The sequence below is a fragment of the Zonotrichia albicollis genome, chromosome 8 (assembly GCF_047830755.1).
Source record: "Zonotrichia albicollis isolate bZonAlb1 chromosome 8, bZonAlb1.hap1, whole genome shotgun sequence".
Classification (NCBI taxonomy): Eukaryota; Metazoa; Chordata; class Aves; order Passeriformes; family Passerellidae; genus Zonotrichia; species Zonotrichia albicollis.
The window spans coordinates 16,963,970-16,983,789 of NC_133826.1; the positions used below are offsets into that span (position 1 = coordinate 16,963,970).

The 19,820-nt window shown below is 36.8% G+C and overlaps 1 protein-coding gene across 5 annotated transcripts in view; it reads right to left on the minus strand.

Moving 5' to 3' along the window:
• The window catches only part of EVI5 (ecotropic viral integration site 5), a 70,704-nt gene that overhangs the window by 38,596 nt on the left and 12,288 nt on the right, over positions 1-19,820 (minus strand). For 3 of the 5 annotated variants that reach the window (XM_026790558.2, XM_005482083.4, XM_026790560.2), the window contains exons 4-14: positions 17,012-17,201; positions 13,792-14,016; positions 12,756-12,830; positions 11,953-12,078; positions 11,051-11,194; positions 9,952-10,041; positions 9,749-9,846; positions 8,304-8,364; positions 6,327-6,380; positions 3,991-4,023; positions 3,282-3,428 (exon numbers count right to left, since the gene is read on the minus strand). In XM_026790558.2, the coding sequence (XP_026646359.2) occupies positions 3,282-3,428; positions 3,991-4,023; positions 6,327-6,380; positions 8,304-8,364; positions 9,749-9,846; positions 9,952-10,041; positions 11,051-11,194; positions 11,953-12,078; positions 12,756-12,830; positions 13,792-14,016; positions 17,012-17,201 (1,243 nt within the window). Of the gene's footprint in view, positions 1-3,281; positions 3,429-3,990; positions 4,024-6,326; positions 6,381-8,303; positions 8,365-9,748; positions 9,847-9,951; positions 10,042-11,050; positions 11,195-11,952; positions 12,079-12,755; positions 12,831-13,791; positions 14,017-17,011; positions 17,202-18,833; positions 18,984-19,820 lie in introns of those variants that run through there. The other 2 variants (XM_074546102.1, XM_074546101.1) reach the window with 2 other exon arrangements.

Consider the following 19,820-nt stretch of genomic DNA (forward strand, 5'->3'; position numbering starts at 1 on the left):
TTATTGCAAATCAGAATACAGTATTAGGAAAGTATACTGTAAAATAAAGTCAAGCCTTTCATGAAGTTGCAACACTCATTTACAAGCATATATTCCCAAGGTCACTTACTATGTTCTTAATTATTATCAGTCATTTTAGCATGAGTTCCTGAAAAGAAACTATGCATTATGAAGTTGCTGTAACAATAACCAAATACATCACTATAAATTACCTTGCAAAATGCATATGCTTCCATTTGAATGCTTAGTCAATTAAAATTCTATCTTCACATAATATAGCTGAAGAGCCTATTTAAAAATAAGATGCGAACTAATTTTAGCTTGATTAGCCTCCAGTTTATCAGATTCAATTTTACAGCATTCAGACTGATGAACTGGGTAATCATAGACAATTGCAGTGTCACAAGGAAAGACAAGATTTGCATTCTGGAGGTGTTTACATCCAGCAAGAAGCTACCCCTTTCATTTAGAAACACAAGAGGGAAAAGAACAGAATAAAGCCTTCAGAACATCATTATCAGGAGTAAGTTACAACAGGCTAACTAACTAACTCCTCAAACGCCATTGCTCTTAGCATGCCTCAAAAGAAAACTGGATTTTGTTCAAGTCAGGCAGAACTTCCTCTATGCAGTTCTCGATTTACCAGCAGTATAAGGAAGAAGCCACCTCCCTCTTAATCACTTGGTAACACACCATGACTTTGGCAAGCTTCCACATTTAAAGACCAGACAAGCCAAAGAGAGGTTCAGTATCATTTGTTAGTATAATTATTACTTCTTTAAGCAGACTCCATGCTTCATAATGAAGTCTTTCTGGTTCAACTAAAAACTCACTATAAATAGTTGAGCACAGGAAAAAAATGAACTTGTATGTAATCTGGGCTTCTGGTGTTGGGCTTCAATCAGAAGAATACTCCCCTACCCACCTCTGGATTCAGAAGTGCTGCAGGGGAGAATTTCTTCAGACACAAATCCAGTAAGTATTTTCAACACTCATCCTTAAGCCATCCAACCTATGCTATCCAGTCTCATAGAACACAGGACATAAACCCTTGACAATACTCAAAGACAAATGAATAACCTTTTTACAAAGGCTATGTTAACCTTCTTAGAAATACTATTGTTCAGATAATTTTTTGCCACCAACAAAACAGTGGGGTTTTTTAATCCCACAGTGCTGTTGAGAAGAGGCTGTTGCAAGTACCTTTAGGCAGTTCTTTCCATACATTTCTATTCAGAGATTCATATCCAAACATTACAGGTTTTTATCATGCTGAAACAGACAATTCAAGACTGAAAAAGATGTAGATGATAAAATAGATACAATAGATGCTGTATCTTTAAACAAGCACAGAAACTATGCAGTGATTTACAGCTTTACAGTGCAATCATTTTTGCTAACAATAAACAAAGCTGAAATAATTAGAGAAGAAAACATTAAAGCAGATACTCACATGACAATACTGAAAAGGAGTATTGCCAAGAACAAAGCCACTGGCACTAGCAAGTGGCAAAAAAATTAACCACCGTACAGTAAAATGCCAAAATCCCAAATAAATCCACGCATTCCCACCAGGTGGCGCCCGAAACGCACACAGCCGCTTACATTTGCTGCTCCCACTCCCATGCTTGGAAACAGTTAAAAGCCTGTTCCTTTACACGTCTTACTGACGCAGCAGGAGCTCGCAAACGCTCCTCACTTAAACCATTTTAACTCTTTCACCACATTGTCTAATTCTGATGGGTCTCAAAGCCACAGTGCTATTCCTTGGACTTGAAAATAAGCCAGCACAATTATTATTATTGTTATTATTAGGCACAAATCTGTCTATAACAATATGGATTTATAGTCTCAGTTCCACGCACACAATTTCCTACAACCATGTTCACGTTTAAGTGGAGGAAAACATGCTGCAAGCACGGAAAGAAGGAAGCGTGCTCATAATTTCATTTACTCTCCACTCCTGCAGTACTTGTCCAGCTGTCTGCACCCACAGCTCCAACCAAGCCAAATTTGCAATCCACAGTTATCCAAGGTTTGCTCAGGATCAGTTCCCATACCCAGGCAACCTGTCAGGCCACCCCATCACTGGTACTCAGTAAGGTCCTCAGCATAAAGGCAGTAGTTTTAAAAGTCATATTCCCAACAATTAACAAATAAATAAATACAGTATCTTAGTCTTCTTCTAATAACTTTTCAATGCATACATGTCATTAACATGTATGCCTCTAAAAAATACATTCCAAAGGCACGTGTACTGTTGTAATCAGATAATACAGCTGTATAAAAACAGCTGGATATGCAAAAGTCTATAAACACCTCTCATTGTATTTCACTTGAAAGATTACAAGAAACCTGGTAAGGAGCTGCAATATACTTAGTTCTAGTAAGTGGTACTCCATACACCTGAAATTCCCAAGACTCCAGACAAGGACTTGGATACCACTTACTTAAAACAATATGAAGACATTCACATCAACACTAGTAGTGCAGTTTATTCAGCAAGTGAAGATGCTAAAATGCTTCCCCCTGTCCTACCAAAGAGAAGATACTGAGCATTTTAAGTGTCTCAGGGAAAGTAACTTCATTGTTACAGCAACAGTCAGAAGTCTTGAACATTTTACTACCTAGAACACTGAGTGCACACAAATACAGCAGTACAAAAGGTTACTAAAATTTATTTTCCAGCTCCATATGCCCATAAACCCACACTTTTTAATCAAGTTTTGTAGTGGCAAAATCAGGGATAATACTCTTCTACCTCAGCAAGCAGTAAATTTTAGCATACTCAGAAAAAAACCAAATATGAGTACACAGAAGAAACATTAACATGAAAGAAACTGACTTAAATTATACACTAGGTAAGGGCACTGTGAATCAATCCTCAAATCTGAGTACTCAGAGTAACACAACTTGCAATGACTAGATTCTCAGCATTTAAGAGCTATCAGAGGTTGTATGTGTGGTTTTTGTTAGTATTTCTTTTGTGGTGGAAGGGTTTGGAGTTGGTTTGTAGGGTTTTTTGCTTGGTGTGTTTCATTGTGGGTATGTGTTTAGTTTTTTTAATTAACTCAACTTACACCTATCCAGGGTTATGAATCTCATCTATCAGTAGAACAGAGCAAAATTTCATTTAATCCAATTTGTGTCCTTTTAAGAATGCAAATCACAGTGAACAGGGGTTTACAAAGACAGCACAGAGACCATGTCATATAATGATGAGGAAAAATAAACACATGTGAGGGGGAAAAAATGAGATGATGTGCTGCCAGGCTCCTTACCCATTGCTGCTGTTGCTGGAGCTCCCTGATGGTATTCTCAGCTTGCTCCAGTTTAGTATTGGCCTCATCACTCTGCTGTTTGATGGTGGCCAGCTCCCGTTTTATGAGGTAGTTTTCCTCAGCCTCCTGGGCCCTTGTCACTTGTCCCTTAGGACATAATTTATTTTTTTAAGCACTTGATGACAAATCCAAGGAAAACTGCCTTTGTGATGCTTAGCTGCTTATTTCATCAGATTGGTTTTGCAAACAGCACAGAGTACAATTGGTAGAAATTTTAGGACAAGTAGTACTAAACAGCTGCTTTAGTACTTTATTACAAAGTTCGGCATCCATTTAGCAAGCACAGTTTTGTACTTGCATTCAATAAAATTCCTTTCATGCATTATTACTCAGTTGTACATGCACAGATTTAGGCTCACAATATTCAATTTCATTGTTAATACAGTGTCATAGAATCCATTTGCCACAGGAATTTGTACAAAAATTTACAATAGGTTAGGAAAATTACTATAACGTGCAGGTATTGGGTTTATATATTTTTAGTAAACAAAATTAAACAAGTTTCTAGCAAGATGTATTAGCTCTGTATTTATGCCAAATCAGCAAAGCAGGAATAGAATACAGCATGCAAACATGCATGCATTAAAGCAGTTGGGTTTTTTTATGAGTAGGAAGAGAGTCATACAGTAAAAGACTAAAAGGACTATACCTGTATCAATCTATCTGCCAAGGAAGCACTTTCCTACAAAGGAAAAATTCAGACAGGAATGAGGAAAAGGGAAACCAAAACACAAGGGGCTGATAATAGTGTCAAAAAAGACCAAGAGTTGATAGAAAGAAAATGCCCAAATTCTACCCATTTTTTGTGCAAACTCTTATTGCAAAATTAACAACTCTTCATATAAATGAAGGCAACTCAGTCCAAAGATCTCAGGAAGCAGCCTTTTCTGCAACAGATTTAACACAGTCCATGTGTGATACAAAAAGGTTTCAAAGCCAGATTTCTGTAACACTTAAAATTCACCTACAGGAGACTGGTTGTTTTTATTTGAGTGGCTTGCTCCTGAATTAATGAAAGTTATCAAAGCATTATCTGATAGGATCAAACAGATAGATGCAGGACACCACCTACAGTCCCCCCACAACATGAAACAAAGGCATAATTTGAGCACAGAGGGAACTCCACTAAGCACCAAGGCACTCATGCAGAACTACAGCTTCCACTAAGATGAAGCAGGACAGTTAAACAGTGTAAACTGACAGACAAGGAGGAAATGTCAACTGACAGCTAATGTTCTGTTTTACTCAACTCTTGCACTGACTCATTCAGCAGTTCACAGATTCTCTTTTCTTGCCAAACTTTTGCAAAAAAAATACTCATTTTTGCACACTGACAAGCCCTACTGCCCTGCAGTTACATTTATTTCTACTTTATCATCCCTGAAACCAATCAATTTTTTTGAACATTCTACAACAGAGAAATACATCTATTCACAGACCTTCTTTGTCTTTGAAGCTTTTATTAAAATTGAAGTTCAAACTAGTAGATAAGAGCTATTTCTTAGAAGTTAAGGTACACTAAGGAAATCACAACTAAATCAGATGGGTTTGAATAAAGGAAAAATATTTTTAAAGTAAATTTCCAACAGAAGAATTTAATGTATTTTTCACACTTTATGATGATTTTCAAATGCTGTGATGATAACGTTCTTCAGGAATTCTTGTTAATAGATAGTATTTTCCAGTTCTGAATTGTTTTGATTCCAATCAGATTGGGATAATCTGAAGGTGAATTCTGAAATTCTAAGCACAGAATTTGCAAAAGCACTAGCGTGCAGCAATTCATCCTGGACTTTAAAATTAAAGAAAGAAAAGATTTCAAACCTCTACAAGTTAAGTATAAAACAAGGGTATTAACTATTACATATTTACCAAGGTCATTGAAATGATTCACTACAGCTTCAAGCTTCTTAAAGAGAGCCTACTCTTTTCCATCCATTTCATAAATCTCCAATGCTAGAAACAAAAATGTTCATCAAATTTATTGTTGGTCACGACTTTCACAATGTGCCATCATTATGCTTCTTTTCCAAACTAAATTCTGAAACCAGTCAATTAGAATTTGACATAGACCAACTTCTCTTCCAGAAATTGCATTGGGGTTTAACATCCTTAGTGTGACATCTTTCAATTATGTCACTCTCAATAGAAACATGACCATTTTCTTCCCTGTGAAACATGAACAACTGTTTGCAACTCATAAGAGCATTCAATCCCATTTGTTCAAAGATGGTCCCTGTTGGCTTAAGAAGGGCAGGAATGCTCTCATTCCTGAGCAGAGCAGCTCAGATGCAATGTGCCACACAAGTGTGATACCAGGGTACAGCAGAGGCCACTGGAGAACAGCTGGACACACATCCATAGCACTCCTCATGCCTACTTTTGAAGTTTCAGTCAGTTACAAAAAAACCTAACAAAACTCTACTCCAGACTAAATATAAGAGAAATAAGTCTTTGGATATTTCCCCACCAGGTACCCAGACCTGCCACAAAACCTCAAAACCACAAAGAAGGAATGAATGGAAGTGTTCCTGCTCTCAGTATGAATGCTGCAACATCCCTCTGGTCATTGGTAGGTCTGTCATTTTGCTCCTACATAAAAACACCAAGCAACTTCACATTTTCAAAACTGAGGATTCTCTCACAATGACCTTTTTCCAAACAACCAGTCCACTATTTCATGGACTCTTCTGGACTTTGAACATATGCTTCTAATTCAGAAAGAAAACAGTACAACACAAGCTGAATATGTCAAAATGTTTGATTTTATAATCACCAAGCAGCAGACATAACCTTACATATTTAAAGCAGTGACCTTAATTGCTCAGAGATAGCCATGTTATTTGGCTAAGCACTGCTAGTAAACACCAGAGATTATCAGGAAAACAGTAAACTGTAATTCTGAGATTCCCATTTCATATAATGAAGTTGCCATCAATAAAGTCTAAATTAACAGAGATTAAATCTAATCCCCAGCATACTTACTTTTTCTAGGGTTTCAATGCGCTGTTTCAGGAGTCTATTTTCAGTTCGTAACCTCTGGAAGGTAAACAGTTCACAAATCCATTTCTCAAGTTATGAATTGAAAGTCAAAAAACAAAGCAAACTACCAATATTTTTATCTCATCACATCCATGAAAATCAGTATAATTACAAAAACAACTTCTGACCTTAACATCCTTTCATATTATGCACTAGCTCAAAATATGAGTTTAAACAGCTTGGTACAGCAACAACAATAACACATCTCATGTTATGTGAAAGCTTTTATGTTGCATTTGCTGAAAGCTGTATGTCTGCAGGGGAACCATGGGGCTTAACCCATACCAGACTGGACAGCCTCCCCTTCATAAAGAGGGTCAAAGTCTTCATGGTTAAGGGACATGACAGTGCACTCCCTGCAGCGGCACAGCCTAATGAGGCAGCTACAAGGTTTCCTTCATAAGAATTTATATTAATCTATAAATCTATAGTATGGCTATACTGAGAATTACCTCAAACGTCCCAGAAGCCAGCAAGAATTGTACTGAACCCTACATTTTACAAGTGCACTTCCTTTAATTTTGGCAGTAAAATTTTAGCAGTCAGCATTCAGACAGAAAAGATCCATACCCCTCAGAAGAGGGCATTAGATATCAGTTCAGCATATGCTTTACTCTGCCAGGCAAACTCAAAATACAGTTCTATCTCCCCTAAAATAGTCTCTTCTGCTAAGAAGCTCTGCTAAGTCAGAAATTATTTACATATGTCCCAAAGTAGGGCCTAGAAACAGGTAGCTCTGCGTTGTTTAGTTGGGGTTTTTTGCAAAAAATTTTCGTTGCTTTTTCTTGGGGTGGGCTTCAAGCTTTTTGTTTTGGGAAGAGTTTTTGCTTTCTCCTTTTTTGGGGGGGAATGTTGGCAAGAAGCAAGAAAGGATTTGAAAAGAGTTAATACACTAGAATCTAAAGTTACAGTTGTCTTTCACATGGTTTTACTCTGTTCTGCAGAGAGCTGTCATTTGAGCCCTGCAAATCTGATTTCAGCTGCTGTTACAGCAGGTATTCCTGCTGCTAACTGCCTCACTGCCTGGCACAATAACAAACTGCCTGAAAAGGCTCCTAATACCTTTGTGCTCCCAGGTGCATCTCACAGTCATTTTTCTGAAGAACTGATGCCTCAAAAACTGACATTGAAAGGCAAACTGACAAGCAGTGGACAGGAAGAAGGAAGGCTGTACCTAACGCCCTCACCAAACTTGTATATCATACACTTGCACAGCATTTCTCCCACTGTCTTTAATCATAGAACTGGCTAAAACCACAAGGAAGAAAATCCAGATCAAACAACATGCTGTGAAAAAAAAAGTGAAATAGGAAAAAAAGGCATCAAAAGCCTATTTATGTCACAAAAGCAAAAAGATGCAGTGACTAGGTACATACAGGAAGTAGGTCAGTTAGTAAAAAGGGAAAAATAAACTCCACTGGCAGCTTGGCTTTTTCCCCCCAGTTTGTATTAACTGCAAAAGCTCCAAAAGAAAAAGTGACCGCAGAGAGAAGATGCCACAATTTGGGTCCAATGCATAAGAAAAATCAAGATCTTAAAATCAAAGACAAACCAGTCAAGTGGACTCCATGAAGCCTATCTTAACATGTGTCATACAAACCTCCTGTGTGCAGCACCTACATCTAAACCAGCGTATTTGGAACCCCTGACAAATGAGGGCATCTATTATTAAGCTTCTGTGAGCAGGAAATACTAAAAAACTAAGTACAGAAAGTCCCCATAGATTTTTTTTTTTAATGTCCACCAGAAGTCTCAATAATTTCACTGGGAAGTGTCCTTTGGGAACAGACATCCCAAATATAAATGCTAAAAAAATTTGGGGGCCTTGATTATGTCCTGCTACATGCAGAGATCAAACATGCAATCCCCCCATCTAGGAATTAAACTTATTCATAAATAAATTTGTTGAGGGCTCCTTACTTTAATTTCAACTTGTTCTTCCATTTCTTTTGTCTTTATTGTAGTGTACTCCTTTTCTAGCCTAAGAATTAGAAATAGTAAATTATGATCAGAAACACTGTGGATAATTTACTTGTTGGTGTAATACCTAACAAATAACAGTAGAACAGAGATACAGATTGATATTTCCTCTCAAATGCACTCCTGTAAATGCTTAGACTGGACCTTAAATTTAACACAGTAGATATGATTTCAGTAGATATGAACACACTGAACCAGCATTCTGAAGTGCAGGAGCTTGCCTGGATACATTACAGTGGCAGCAATTTGAAGCTACTCTGCAATAACCCCTTTACGCAATACAGTCATCAATTCAACAGATTCAGCCAAAAGAAATCAGAGCTTGGAAAGCCTGAAAGACAAAGATGTAAAGAAATCTGAGAAAAATACCTTAAAGATAAACCAATTTTAGCCTCTCCCCAGCAAACCAAATGAAAAAGGCAGCAAGAAAAACCCACAAGCTGAGATAACAACGCCTCTACAGAAAGCAGATCAGGAAGTTCAGACTTGGAATGGTGGATTTTCAACAGCATACACATGGACTGATTTGCAAAGAAAATATTTTTCCTGAAAGCTTTGTTGTTACTCCTTTTTTAGAGAAGACTGCTCATTCTACTGATCATAGGCTGCTGACAGAAAAATAAAAAAGATTGACAAACTCAGTTTGGAAGACCCTGGACACAGCCAGCAGTGCAACAATGAACACAGGATACTTCACAACCAGTGAGTGACCCAACAAACTCAACCCTGGCAAGCCACACTATCTGCAGCTTGCTAATCAAAACAGAATTTACCGAAGGCAGAAGAGACATGCATATAACTTTAACAACAACAAGGAGCAGTATTCTCAAGATTTCAAACCCCACATTAAAGTTATTTTACTGTTGTCAATGTTACCACAAAGTTTTATCAATTTATACTTTCAAAAGCACTAATTTTGATTATAAATGCACTCTTTAGCAACATGATTATTTGTCCAGTTCCTGAGAACTAAAATCTTCAGAATTTAGGCCAGATCACAAAAGTTTCCTCTCCTTTACCCTGAACAAAACAAAAACAATCTCCCCTCCCACCAGAGGAGAAAATCACCCCCTATCCAACCTTCCTATTCAGTTCCTTTTTACAGAAGTGCTGTAATTCCCCATAACTCAGTTTTCTTCAAATGCTTTTCTAGTTATTTTTGTAAATGAGCTATAGCTTTATCATATTTAAGAAAAATAGCAAATACTACTTTAGAATCATTTTTTTCAGACAGAACTGCAGTTTTAACTGCTTATATAGTATAAAACCCCCTAAAAATGTAAAGATGGAAAATTCAAAATGAAACGCTGAATAGCAATTCTTAAGGGTAAACAAACAGTAACTCAGCAACAGTATAATGTATGTTCTCAAAAGGTAATACCTACTTTTTCATCTTTTTTGCATTGTATTTGACTTGGTAAGATGCTTGGATTAATTTGTCTGGACCACTGTCAAACTGATGTGGAATGACCTTTTGAAAGTGCTAAAAGCAATCAGAGCACAAGATTACATATAATTAACAGCTGCAAGGAAATACACACACTGCACATTTTAGATATCTCTTAAAACTATTATAATCATAGCTTACCTGTAACATTCCTTCCATGTCAAGTTGCAGTAATTCTGCCTGGTTCATCTGAAGTAATGCTAAACCTACTCTAAATACTATCTCTAAACCCTGAAAAGAGAAGTCAAAAAATATTCAACAATTATTCATGCCATTGTCAACAGCACAGAGCTTTTCTACTACTAACATTGGAAATCTCACCCAACTAAGCACAAGTAAAAGGGCTACTGAAAAAAATCTCTCACCAAATTGCTTCTGCGTTTCTTTTTTTATTCCAAGGACAAGCAAGCTGGCTATTTGTCCTGATGCCAGACATCTCCCTCAGCGAACTTAGTGATGAGGCAAAATCTCAAGTGACAGGAATTCTCTAGGTCAGCCCTATCTACCATTTTAAGTATATCTAGTAGAAACATCCCCAGTACTCGTGACAAAAGCTATTTTAATTTCAGACACAGTACAATGCAGTTAAACTACTGGGGAAAAAAAGGAAAGTCTCACTATATACCCCATCTTGGACTTTCCTGGGGACAAGGTGAAAGGATCCACCTTTGACTTACTGCTTTCTCAAAGCTGACTGCAGGGCAAGCATAAACTATGATTTGTTATTAGTTACAATTGTGCAAAGCTCTAATCCTAAACACAGCATAGGTGTCCTTGTGATAACGACACTGATTTCTTTCCCTAAATTTCTTTGGCACCTAATATCATGTGAACAATAAAAAGAACTAACACTCCCCCTTCTTGGCTTGCATATCCACCATGAACTCCAGCTTTGGCCTGAAAGCAGCATTAGTTTCCACTGCAAACTCACCATAATACTGAGGAATGGATATCCCTGCTGCATGCAATGCTAATGCACTGCATCCAGAAAAAACATATTTGGGACCACTTTAACTTAGAGCACAAAGCTACACACAATACCAACATTCAGTGACTTGGCCACTCCTCCTGGACAAACTGCACACACAGACACCTTCCCTTAAAATAATCTGATCAGCATAAGAAATAAAAAGCAAGACTATGAGATTTGTCCATCATGATGGGATTTATACCACTACCTAAATAACTGCTTTCAACAGCTACTCTTGAAATATAACATATGGCTACATTTAGTAGTTACCTCAGACATAAAGATATCAAATATTCTCGTTGCAATTGGTAGTGGAAAAGTTGTAAGGAATATAGTTAAAAACCATGACGATGCATACATAGAAGTGTGAAAACTTTGAGACTGAAAGTGCACATAAAGCTCTGGAAGATGTTCCTGGAAAAGAAGAGGAATAAAATACACAAGTATGTTAAGCTTTTGCTTGTAGTTTTAGTGCAGATGTGCTTTTGACAAATTTGGAATGCAAGACAGTAATTGATACTTAGTACACAGAGGAGCTGTCTGTACTAGAACAGGACTAGGAAAGACATGACTCATCATTATCAAGAACCATGCATGCCTACCCTGCAAAGCAGATAACAAAAACACTTCCTGATCCTAAGGGGAAGTCAAGCTTGTAAATCCCTGAGTAATAACTAGAATGGGCTACTAAAAAGAGCTGAAAACTCTAAGGCTATGTGATATCTCACCCTTGACACTATGTTAGAAACCAGGTCACCAAACAGAAACCTCTTTTTCTCCATCAGCCTCACCAGGAAGAACCTGCATTCCAAATCTGAAAACAATTTCAATCCTAGATAAGAGGGTATCTCCCAGTCTTCATCTTTTAAGATACTATAACTTGACTATGAAGACTTTGATTTTCAGAGTCTTCAATCCAAACAGAATTAAACATCCATCTGCTTAAACTGCAGCAATACAAATCCTCATGCTTCAGTGTTTAAAGTCAGTCACTGCCTGCCAAAGGTTAAAAAAAATGCTCAGAGCCACATGCATTTACTTGTGAAGTTCTGAAACTAGCTATTGTCAAGAGTGCAGCCTGTTAGCCAACAGACATGCCTGCTCTTGAGCTGTAACTCCCAAGTTCCTTATTAATAGTTACTGAAGAGCAAGTTTGATAATTTTGTATGTACCTGTATCATGCATTCAAACTGGTACATACAAAGGCCCAGTTCAGCCATGCTTGGTTTAAAGAGTTCTCGTAGTCTGTAATCTTGCATTAATTTAACAAACACACAGAATGCCTCTTCTTCTGGCATCTATATCAAAAACAAAAAAGCATAGTAAAAACTCTGGACAAACATAATGATATATCAGAGTAAATGCCTGGGAGGATTTCGGGTTGGGGTTTTGTGTCTGTGTGCATGTGCACATAGCAGAGCTTTTTTCTTGGTTGTTGGTTTGTTTGTTTTGAGGTTTTTGTTTTGTTTAAGGGATTTACAGCCAATTATTCCAATTAACTTTTGTATATATTAAATTCTAGCAAATAATTTCTCAACTGAAATGGAGGTCTGTAAGTTTCTTACTATATAGCATACTTTGTCATAAACCAAAAACCAATAATACAAAGGAACCTTTAAGATAATCAAGTCAACTGTGTAGTTTCATTTGAACTCTGAGGAGATTCCATGTAATAGAAGAGAAATAACAAGTTCATTTATTTTTGAAATATTACTCACCAAAATAGCTTGCAAGCTTGCAATCTTACCTTAGCTCTGAAAAACAAATACATTCTCCCACTCCAATACAAGTATCTTGGCAAATAGAATGACACAAAGTAAATAATTTTATTTCCAGACTAAACAGCTACCCTTGACAGTTCCAATGTAACAAAATTATGAAGGAAAAGCATTGCAAGAATTCCCAATAAACCACCACAATATATTATGCATTCTAGCATGGATTTAAAAGGTTCACATATTTTTAAATATTTTACCTGCATAAGCAGTAATCCAACTATAAAAGCGCTTCCTTGACAGTATCCAACCTCACGATCCACCAAAGAGTAAGCCTGGAAAATAAAGTTAAAACTATCAGCAATTTAAACCTCATTATCAATAAAAAGTAATCATGGTTTATCCTGCTATCTTGTTAATAACTTATTCTTCCTCTCCCCAAATCCAACAAGGGCAGACATCCTATCCAGAAATTTTAGTCAGACATTCTAGTTTCCACCTGCTGCCACAAACTCTGCTCTCTGAGCACATACATACAAAGCTAAACTAAGGCATACCTATCAAAAATACAGGCAGTTTTCAACTGCAGGAATTTGGTAAAAGATAAGAGAGACCACTGGCATACAAATCTCACAAAGTACTACTTTTATAGGATACAGACTAGACAATGAAACAAGTTGTCTTCAGAAAAAATATGTGCTGCTGTTTTATTTACAGATGGATGAAATGTGGTGATCTCCATTCAGGTGGCATCTTTGTTTTAGAGTTATGGAAACTACTATGGTTTGGAAATCTGCCAACTTCTCCACTGAAACCATGTTCTATGGAAAAGTCTGACCTTCAAAGTTTAACCTCTAGTGAAGAGTAAGTGATGCAAACAATGCTACATTGGCATTTCCATTTTATGTTTGGGCACTGGAACAACTGCACATTAGCTTGTGCCTGCCATGTACACTTCAGAAATACCTGCACACTGAATACTAGCTCTGATTGCCAATGTTCTTGTCTCGGGCAACGCTGTTCACTTTAATTTATGGCACACTTCATTCCATTGCACAATCAGCAGTCAGCATGTGGCTTTGTTTTAATGCCACCTTGGTTTTACCTTGTGAGAGATAAAAAAACTTACAGGAATGCCATCGAAACTAAAATGGGATTTGTTGAACTATCCCAATGTCTATGGTTTAAAAAAAACTCATAACACATGAAACTGGTGCAAGTTCTCTATATACAAGGCAATCCAAGCTGGTGCATGCTCTTGCTAATACATTCTCAAGGGCTGAAACACAAACTCACCTTCATTACGTTGAACAAGACCTCCTGTCCAAGGCTATCTTTTTCTTTGAAAAAATCATGCTCAGGGTATGTTCTAGCAATGTCCCTTCTTATTAATTTTTCACAAGGAGATGTCATTTTTAAAAGCTCTGAATACTGATCCTTAATTGGCATGCTTTGAGCACTGCATAAAAGTTGCCAAACAATTGCTCTGAAGTGATGAGGTATCCCTTTTCGAACCAGCTCCTAAGGCACAAAAAGACAATTAATATTTCCTGAAAATATTACAAAAAATAAACCTAGAGAAAAAACAGCTTGAAATCAAACTCCTCACAATTTCAAAAAAAACTTTACATCATGGCAAAAACTCCTTATACAGTTTATAACGTCAAATTTAGTAGGATTATTAAGTTCACAAAAGTAAGCAGTCTCTGAATCATTTTTAGTGGCTAAATTAGCTACTGAAAATAGTTCCTTATTCATGGCAAACTATGTGAAAAACAGAATATTCAAATAATTTTATACAAGAACTTCCATTAAACAGAACTTAATACAATGATGTCTATATTTCATGAAAGATTACTGAAGATAACACCTTTAATAATATTTGCAGTCATTGAGACCTAAGAAATCATGACTAAACATTACGTCCAAGATAGGCAAATGACAAAAAGTAGAACTAACCATAGCACAGTCAACTGCAACAAAAAATTTGCACAGTACAGCTATCATTTAGCAAACTTGACAGCTTATGTCCAATTTCTCTAGTGTGCCAGGATTTCCAAGTTATCTTTTAAGAAAGCATTTAAATGCAGTTTCAGACACTGCACCAAGAAAACATTAAGTTTACACCTACTGAATTAACTAAATTTACTTTAGCTTTTGAAGAAAAATTCTGCTAGGTATTATACAATTCAAACATGCCCAGATGAGTACAGCTAAGAACCTGTTACTTGTCCTTTAAGAAATCACAAGGACAAGAAGTCATGCTGCTTGATCTGAAAACTGAAAAAGAAGCATTGCTCAGGAATTTAACAGACTCTTGGTGGTATGCTCTGCAACTAGAATCAGTCTGACCTAGAAAATTGTCTTTTCAAGACTATTTCCTTTTTTTACCTTAATAACTTTTTTTACTTTAAGAATTCTTATCAAGTATTCAGTCTCCTAAAGGCTAATTTCTTTCATTATTTATTCTGAAGCTAGAGTAACCTCCAATTCTGCAAAGCTTCCTCTTCTTCCTGTTTGTTTCACATTTTTCTCCTACTTCTCCAACATTACAATTAATTCATGCAACACTGATAACTTTCAAAGAGACTCTTCCTTTCAAGTTTTGTTTTTCTTAAGCTCAAACTCTGCTGCAGGAGTTTTGCATCACTGATCTCCATTTGTGAATATCCCTAAGCTCTCAATCCATCCTTCTTCAGAACCACCATAGTAATGCCACTCCAACTATTTCTCCTGTCTACAACATAACACCAAGGTGTTTTTCCTAAAAGAATGCCAATCCAAGACAAGAACCCTAACACATCAGCTTTACACAACTGTATCTACCTATCCTTTGCCAACAACACAACTGTACTGTACATCAGCCATCTAAAGCCTCAAAAGCACTAATAAAGCAAGAAACTTCTGGCTAATGCCTCGTTAATGTACCTCCTTGACAGAATAATAGGGTTAACCCTTCCAACTCTCCTAAAAGGAACAGCAGGAAACACATCTACTGGCCATGCCATGTGAACTGAACAGCAAGACTCGAGTCATCCTTCAGAAGTGCTCCATAAACAAGAAACAAGTTCTGAAGTGAACTGAGAGATGTAAAGGATGGAACACATCATCTTTGGAGGAAGGTATAGACACTTATGCCTAAAACATAAAAACTTACCAGATTTCTAATAACCAAAGACCAGGTTTTACAGCCAGGACAAAAAGATACCTATGCTGCTACCTATTTACCTATTGGCACAATCAGGGAATAGATGTGGATGTTCTGATATTCCATCATAAATACAGACTCACAGTTAAGGTTGACTTCCAAGAAAAAAATACTGAGCATTATTTAACAGCAAATGAAACCATGGCTAGTTTTCACTATATTAGTCAGTAATGTAATTACATATTCCCTGAAAGTTAGTCAAATACTCCTCAAATTGTACTTGGGCAGCTGTAAAAACAAGTGACACTTGTGACACTTGAAAATGTTCAAACAAATTCTAACTGACCAGATCTTATTACCACCTCACTTTTACTTTCTCTTGCCAGATTCCTGTGGCCTTCTTTTCATGGCCTTTTGGAACACCTCTCCAGAAACTGCTTTCCCTATGCAAGCAGGAAATCTTTAGTTCATTTTCTTCCCTTGTTTCCTCTCTCAAGTCATGTTCTCTTCACAACTGCTCCATACAAAAGATACTTTACTTTAGCCCATTGTTCTGCCTTCCCACAACCTATTCATAGACACACATTTCAAACTGTTCAAAAGACCCTGACACATTTGTATTCTGCACATAAAACTGCAGACTACAGCCAATAAAGAACCAAAGCAGAACAGACTTGCCTGCTAACAAAAAAATCCCACGCTGTTCTGCTTGCTGCCACTGAAACATGGATATGTTCAAATGCACTAAATGCTTTTTGGTTTGAATTTAAAGTGTAATTGAACCCCACTTCTGTACATGACCACAACTAACCCAGACTGGACACACTGGACAAAGTTCATCCAATCCATCCAGAATTTAGAAACTGTGTGTTCTTCTGCCTAAGGTCATCTCTGGGGTCAACATACTTGGCAAGCACAAAATCTAAACTCGTTGTAGCCTTGGAGAAGATTTATCAGCTCCCCTATTAAAAATGCTTTAAAGAGAGCTGCTCAGTATCTGGCAGCATAGCATACACATACGGAATCAGAGCATCGAGCTATGAGATGCCCTTCTGCTGATCTTCAGTAATTCCATTTTTGGAAACATGAAGCTAATCATCCCTGCATTCATGGAAATCTCTCATCAGAGGTAAACTGAAAGCTTTAGTATTCAAGATACAGTACATGCATCTGGTTTTCAGCAGGAGACATTTGCTGGGTGACAGCACATAGGAAGGTTACAAAGGAAGCACCAAGGCTTAGGGATGGAAAGACTCAACTGGAAGTTTGTATTACATATTAATTTTAAAAGAATAAGCCCATCACAAATATAAAACAGTATCACTTATATCACATTAAAAATAAATCCAAAAACCAGTTTCCAACTACCTTAACTTGCTTTTCTTTCTTTTTCCGTACATCTTCCCATTCATTCACAATCCGCCCCCACAGGATCCACGAGTCTTCTTCAAGATGGCTGAGATTGCTAGAAGCTGATGAACTAGATACAAGGGAAGATCCACTATTTCTTCTTGACCCATTTACTGATCGTAACGATTTGCTATCTGTTTCCAAGAGTCTGCAAAGAAAGCACACAAAAACCAAATTCAAGTTCTTCTAATCAAAGGATGGCACTATTAATTGTTTCCAAATTCAAGTTCTTCTAATCAAAGGATGGCACTATTAATTGTTTTCTTGACAAAGAATGCACCCAGAGGTTCAGTGAAACAGTTTCACCAGCATTCATTTGGACTAAATGTGAAAAGAACCATTCAATGTTACCCCTTTCTCTTGAGATCTCAAGTAAATCTGCAGATAGAACAGTTCACACTGCAGCATTTTAAGAAACAGATAAAAATGTCACCCACAGCTGTCATGCATCAGACTGACAAAGAAAACCTAAGGAAGTTAAATATCCTCAATAATAACATCAAATGTCACAGAACTTAAAAATAGTCATTTAAAAGACAAAAAATTACCCTCCTATAAATCTACCTGATTACACTTGTTGAAAATTGACAGTATAAATAAAAACAGAACAATTAAAACCTCTGAAGCAATTTTAAAACAACTGATCCTTGCTGACAACTGTTCACAAATCAACACAGTGTTTTATAAAGGCACGGGAGAAATCCCAGACCTGCAGCCCAAGGACGAGGCAACACAAGCGACTAGTGGAGCTCATAAATGTGCCATTGAAGTGAGGAGCTCAAACGTGAGACCCTGTGGGGCTGCCCAGCAGCAAAGTACAAACAAAGGTGTGTCAAGTGCCAAACAAGTTCCTGAGGAGACCTCCCTGTGAGCTGCTTGCTGTGGCCATGGGCTTGGCAAGAAGGCAATGCTTTGTTTATCCTCCAGTAATATTGAGCCCCACAAGCAGGGGAAATTTTTTGGACCATGTGTTAGTTAAGAGCAAGAACTCAGAATAACTTGGAAGTGTGTCACTATACCATGAGTTTCATTTGTGTTTCATTTGTGCTTTAACTTCTAAGAATTCCAAAATCAGAGCCATGTGGCTTAATAATTTTTCAAAAATTAGTACAAAAGTTAATCCTCCAGCATTTCAGCAAGGTCAGGTTATGTTTTAGATATTTAAAAAATTGTTTTAGATATTTAACAAATTGTAAGGATATTGTATCTAAGATAGTACAGAAATCTCAGAAATACCTAATATTTAATAATACAGAAATACCTACAATATTTAAGCTCTCTGCTACAGTGAAATTATTTATACTAGCTTTCCATGTTCTCAGCTTTCACCTACTGGTGTTTATGAAAGCAAGGGAAAAAGTAATTTAACTCATTAAGATATATAGCACAGTTTCTGCAGCAGTATTTTGTTTGGAAAAGAGTTAAATGGTAAAAAAAAAAAGGAAAACCTTTTCAAGACAAATTTCCATTTGAGATTTTATTTTAAAAAATCAAATAATTTTCCATTTATTAATGGAATGCATAAAATCTATTTTTAAAGAAAATACTTTAAAAATCCCCTTCAAATGTTTAGAAACCTGGTCTATACTGATCCATAATGAAAAATTAGTTTGAAATTATCTCAATCCAAGACAATGACTCAAAACCAAATTCAAAGTATTCACAGAGGAAAAAGCATAGAATAAACATTAAGATTATAAAAACAAAGGTCTAATGAGACACTTCCAGTTTTCACAGGTTTCTGTAAAAGTTATACTAAGTTTCTGTAATTAGACCTTACCTGGATAAACTCATTGTCCTTAGATTTGAAAACAGGAAGTTCTGTTCACAGTAAGTCGCAAGTTCTGTGACGTTTAGTCACTCTTTTCTTTCATTTAAAACTTTATAAATGATTTACTAATGCCAAACTGTTCCACCAGGACTCTGGACTGAGCTTCCTCTTTATTCTGTGGGGACTTTCAGTATAATTACATTACAGAATGCTACAAGACATAGCTTGAAACAATTTGAGTTCTTCCCTTTTCTAACTGTTACCTAATTCATATTCTCCTTCTGACAAAAAAGCTCACAAAAAACCCAAAACCTTTACAAACATCCACAGCAGCAATTCTTCCAGCAAGAAGAAAGAATGGCTCCCTGTGAACAGAGCACAATTGTCAACAAAGTGCCACTGTGCTAAACTGCAGATGCAAACTGTTCTGAAACTACAGTGCAGCCAGCAAACAGCATCGAATTTCAGTACTAAAGGGCAGCACCTCACCAGCAAGGACACACTGGATAGGGCAGGCTCCAAACAAAATTCACACACAAGACTAGTGTGGGACTAACAACAAGGCTGGCTAAAAGGAGATAAAACCAGACAAGATTGGCTAGTTTACTTACTAAATGAAGAAAGCTGACTTGAGACAGAAAGCCCAAGCTCACGTTCTGCTTTCAACAAGCCAGGCAGTCTGACTGCAGGCCTTAATGAGAAGGCTCTACATGTAAAGACATTACACTCCAACACAGATAAGCAGTCCAAAGAACAGTTTGCTTTTCAAATACAAGTTAGTTGTTCTAGTCATGAACAGACTAGAAAGCCTCAGATTAAATGCAGATTAGCTTTCTTAAAAAAGTGCTATTTAACCATTTTTCTGCTTCTTTTGATAATTTTTCATTTGCACAGCAAAAATTAAATGGAGTTCATCTTTGAAGACAAGGAAGAGTGTATGATGTGGTTCTAGAAGCTTCCTTCTATTGTCAAAATTTGGACAGATGTATCAAATTC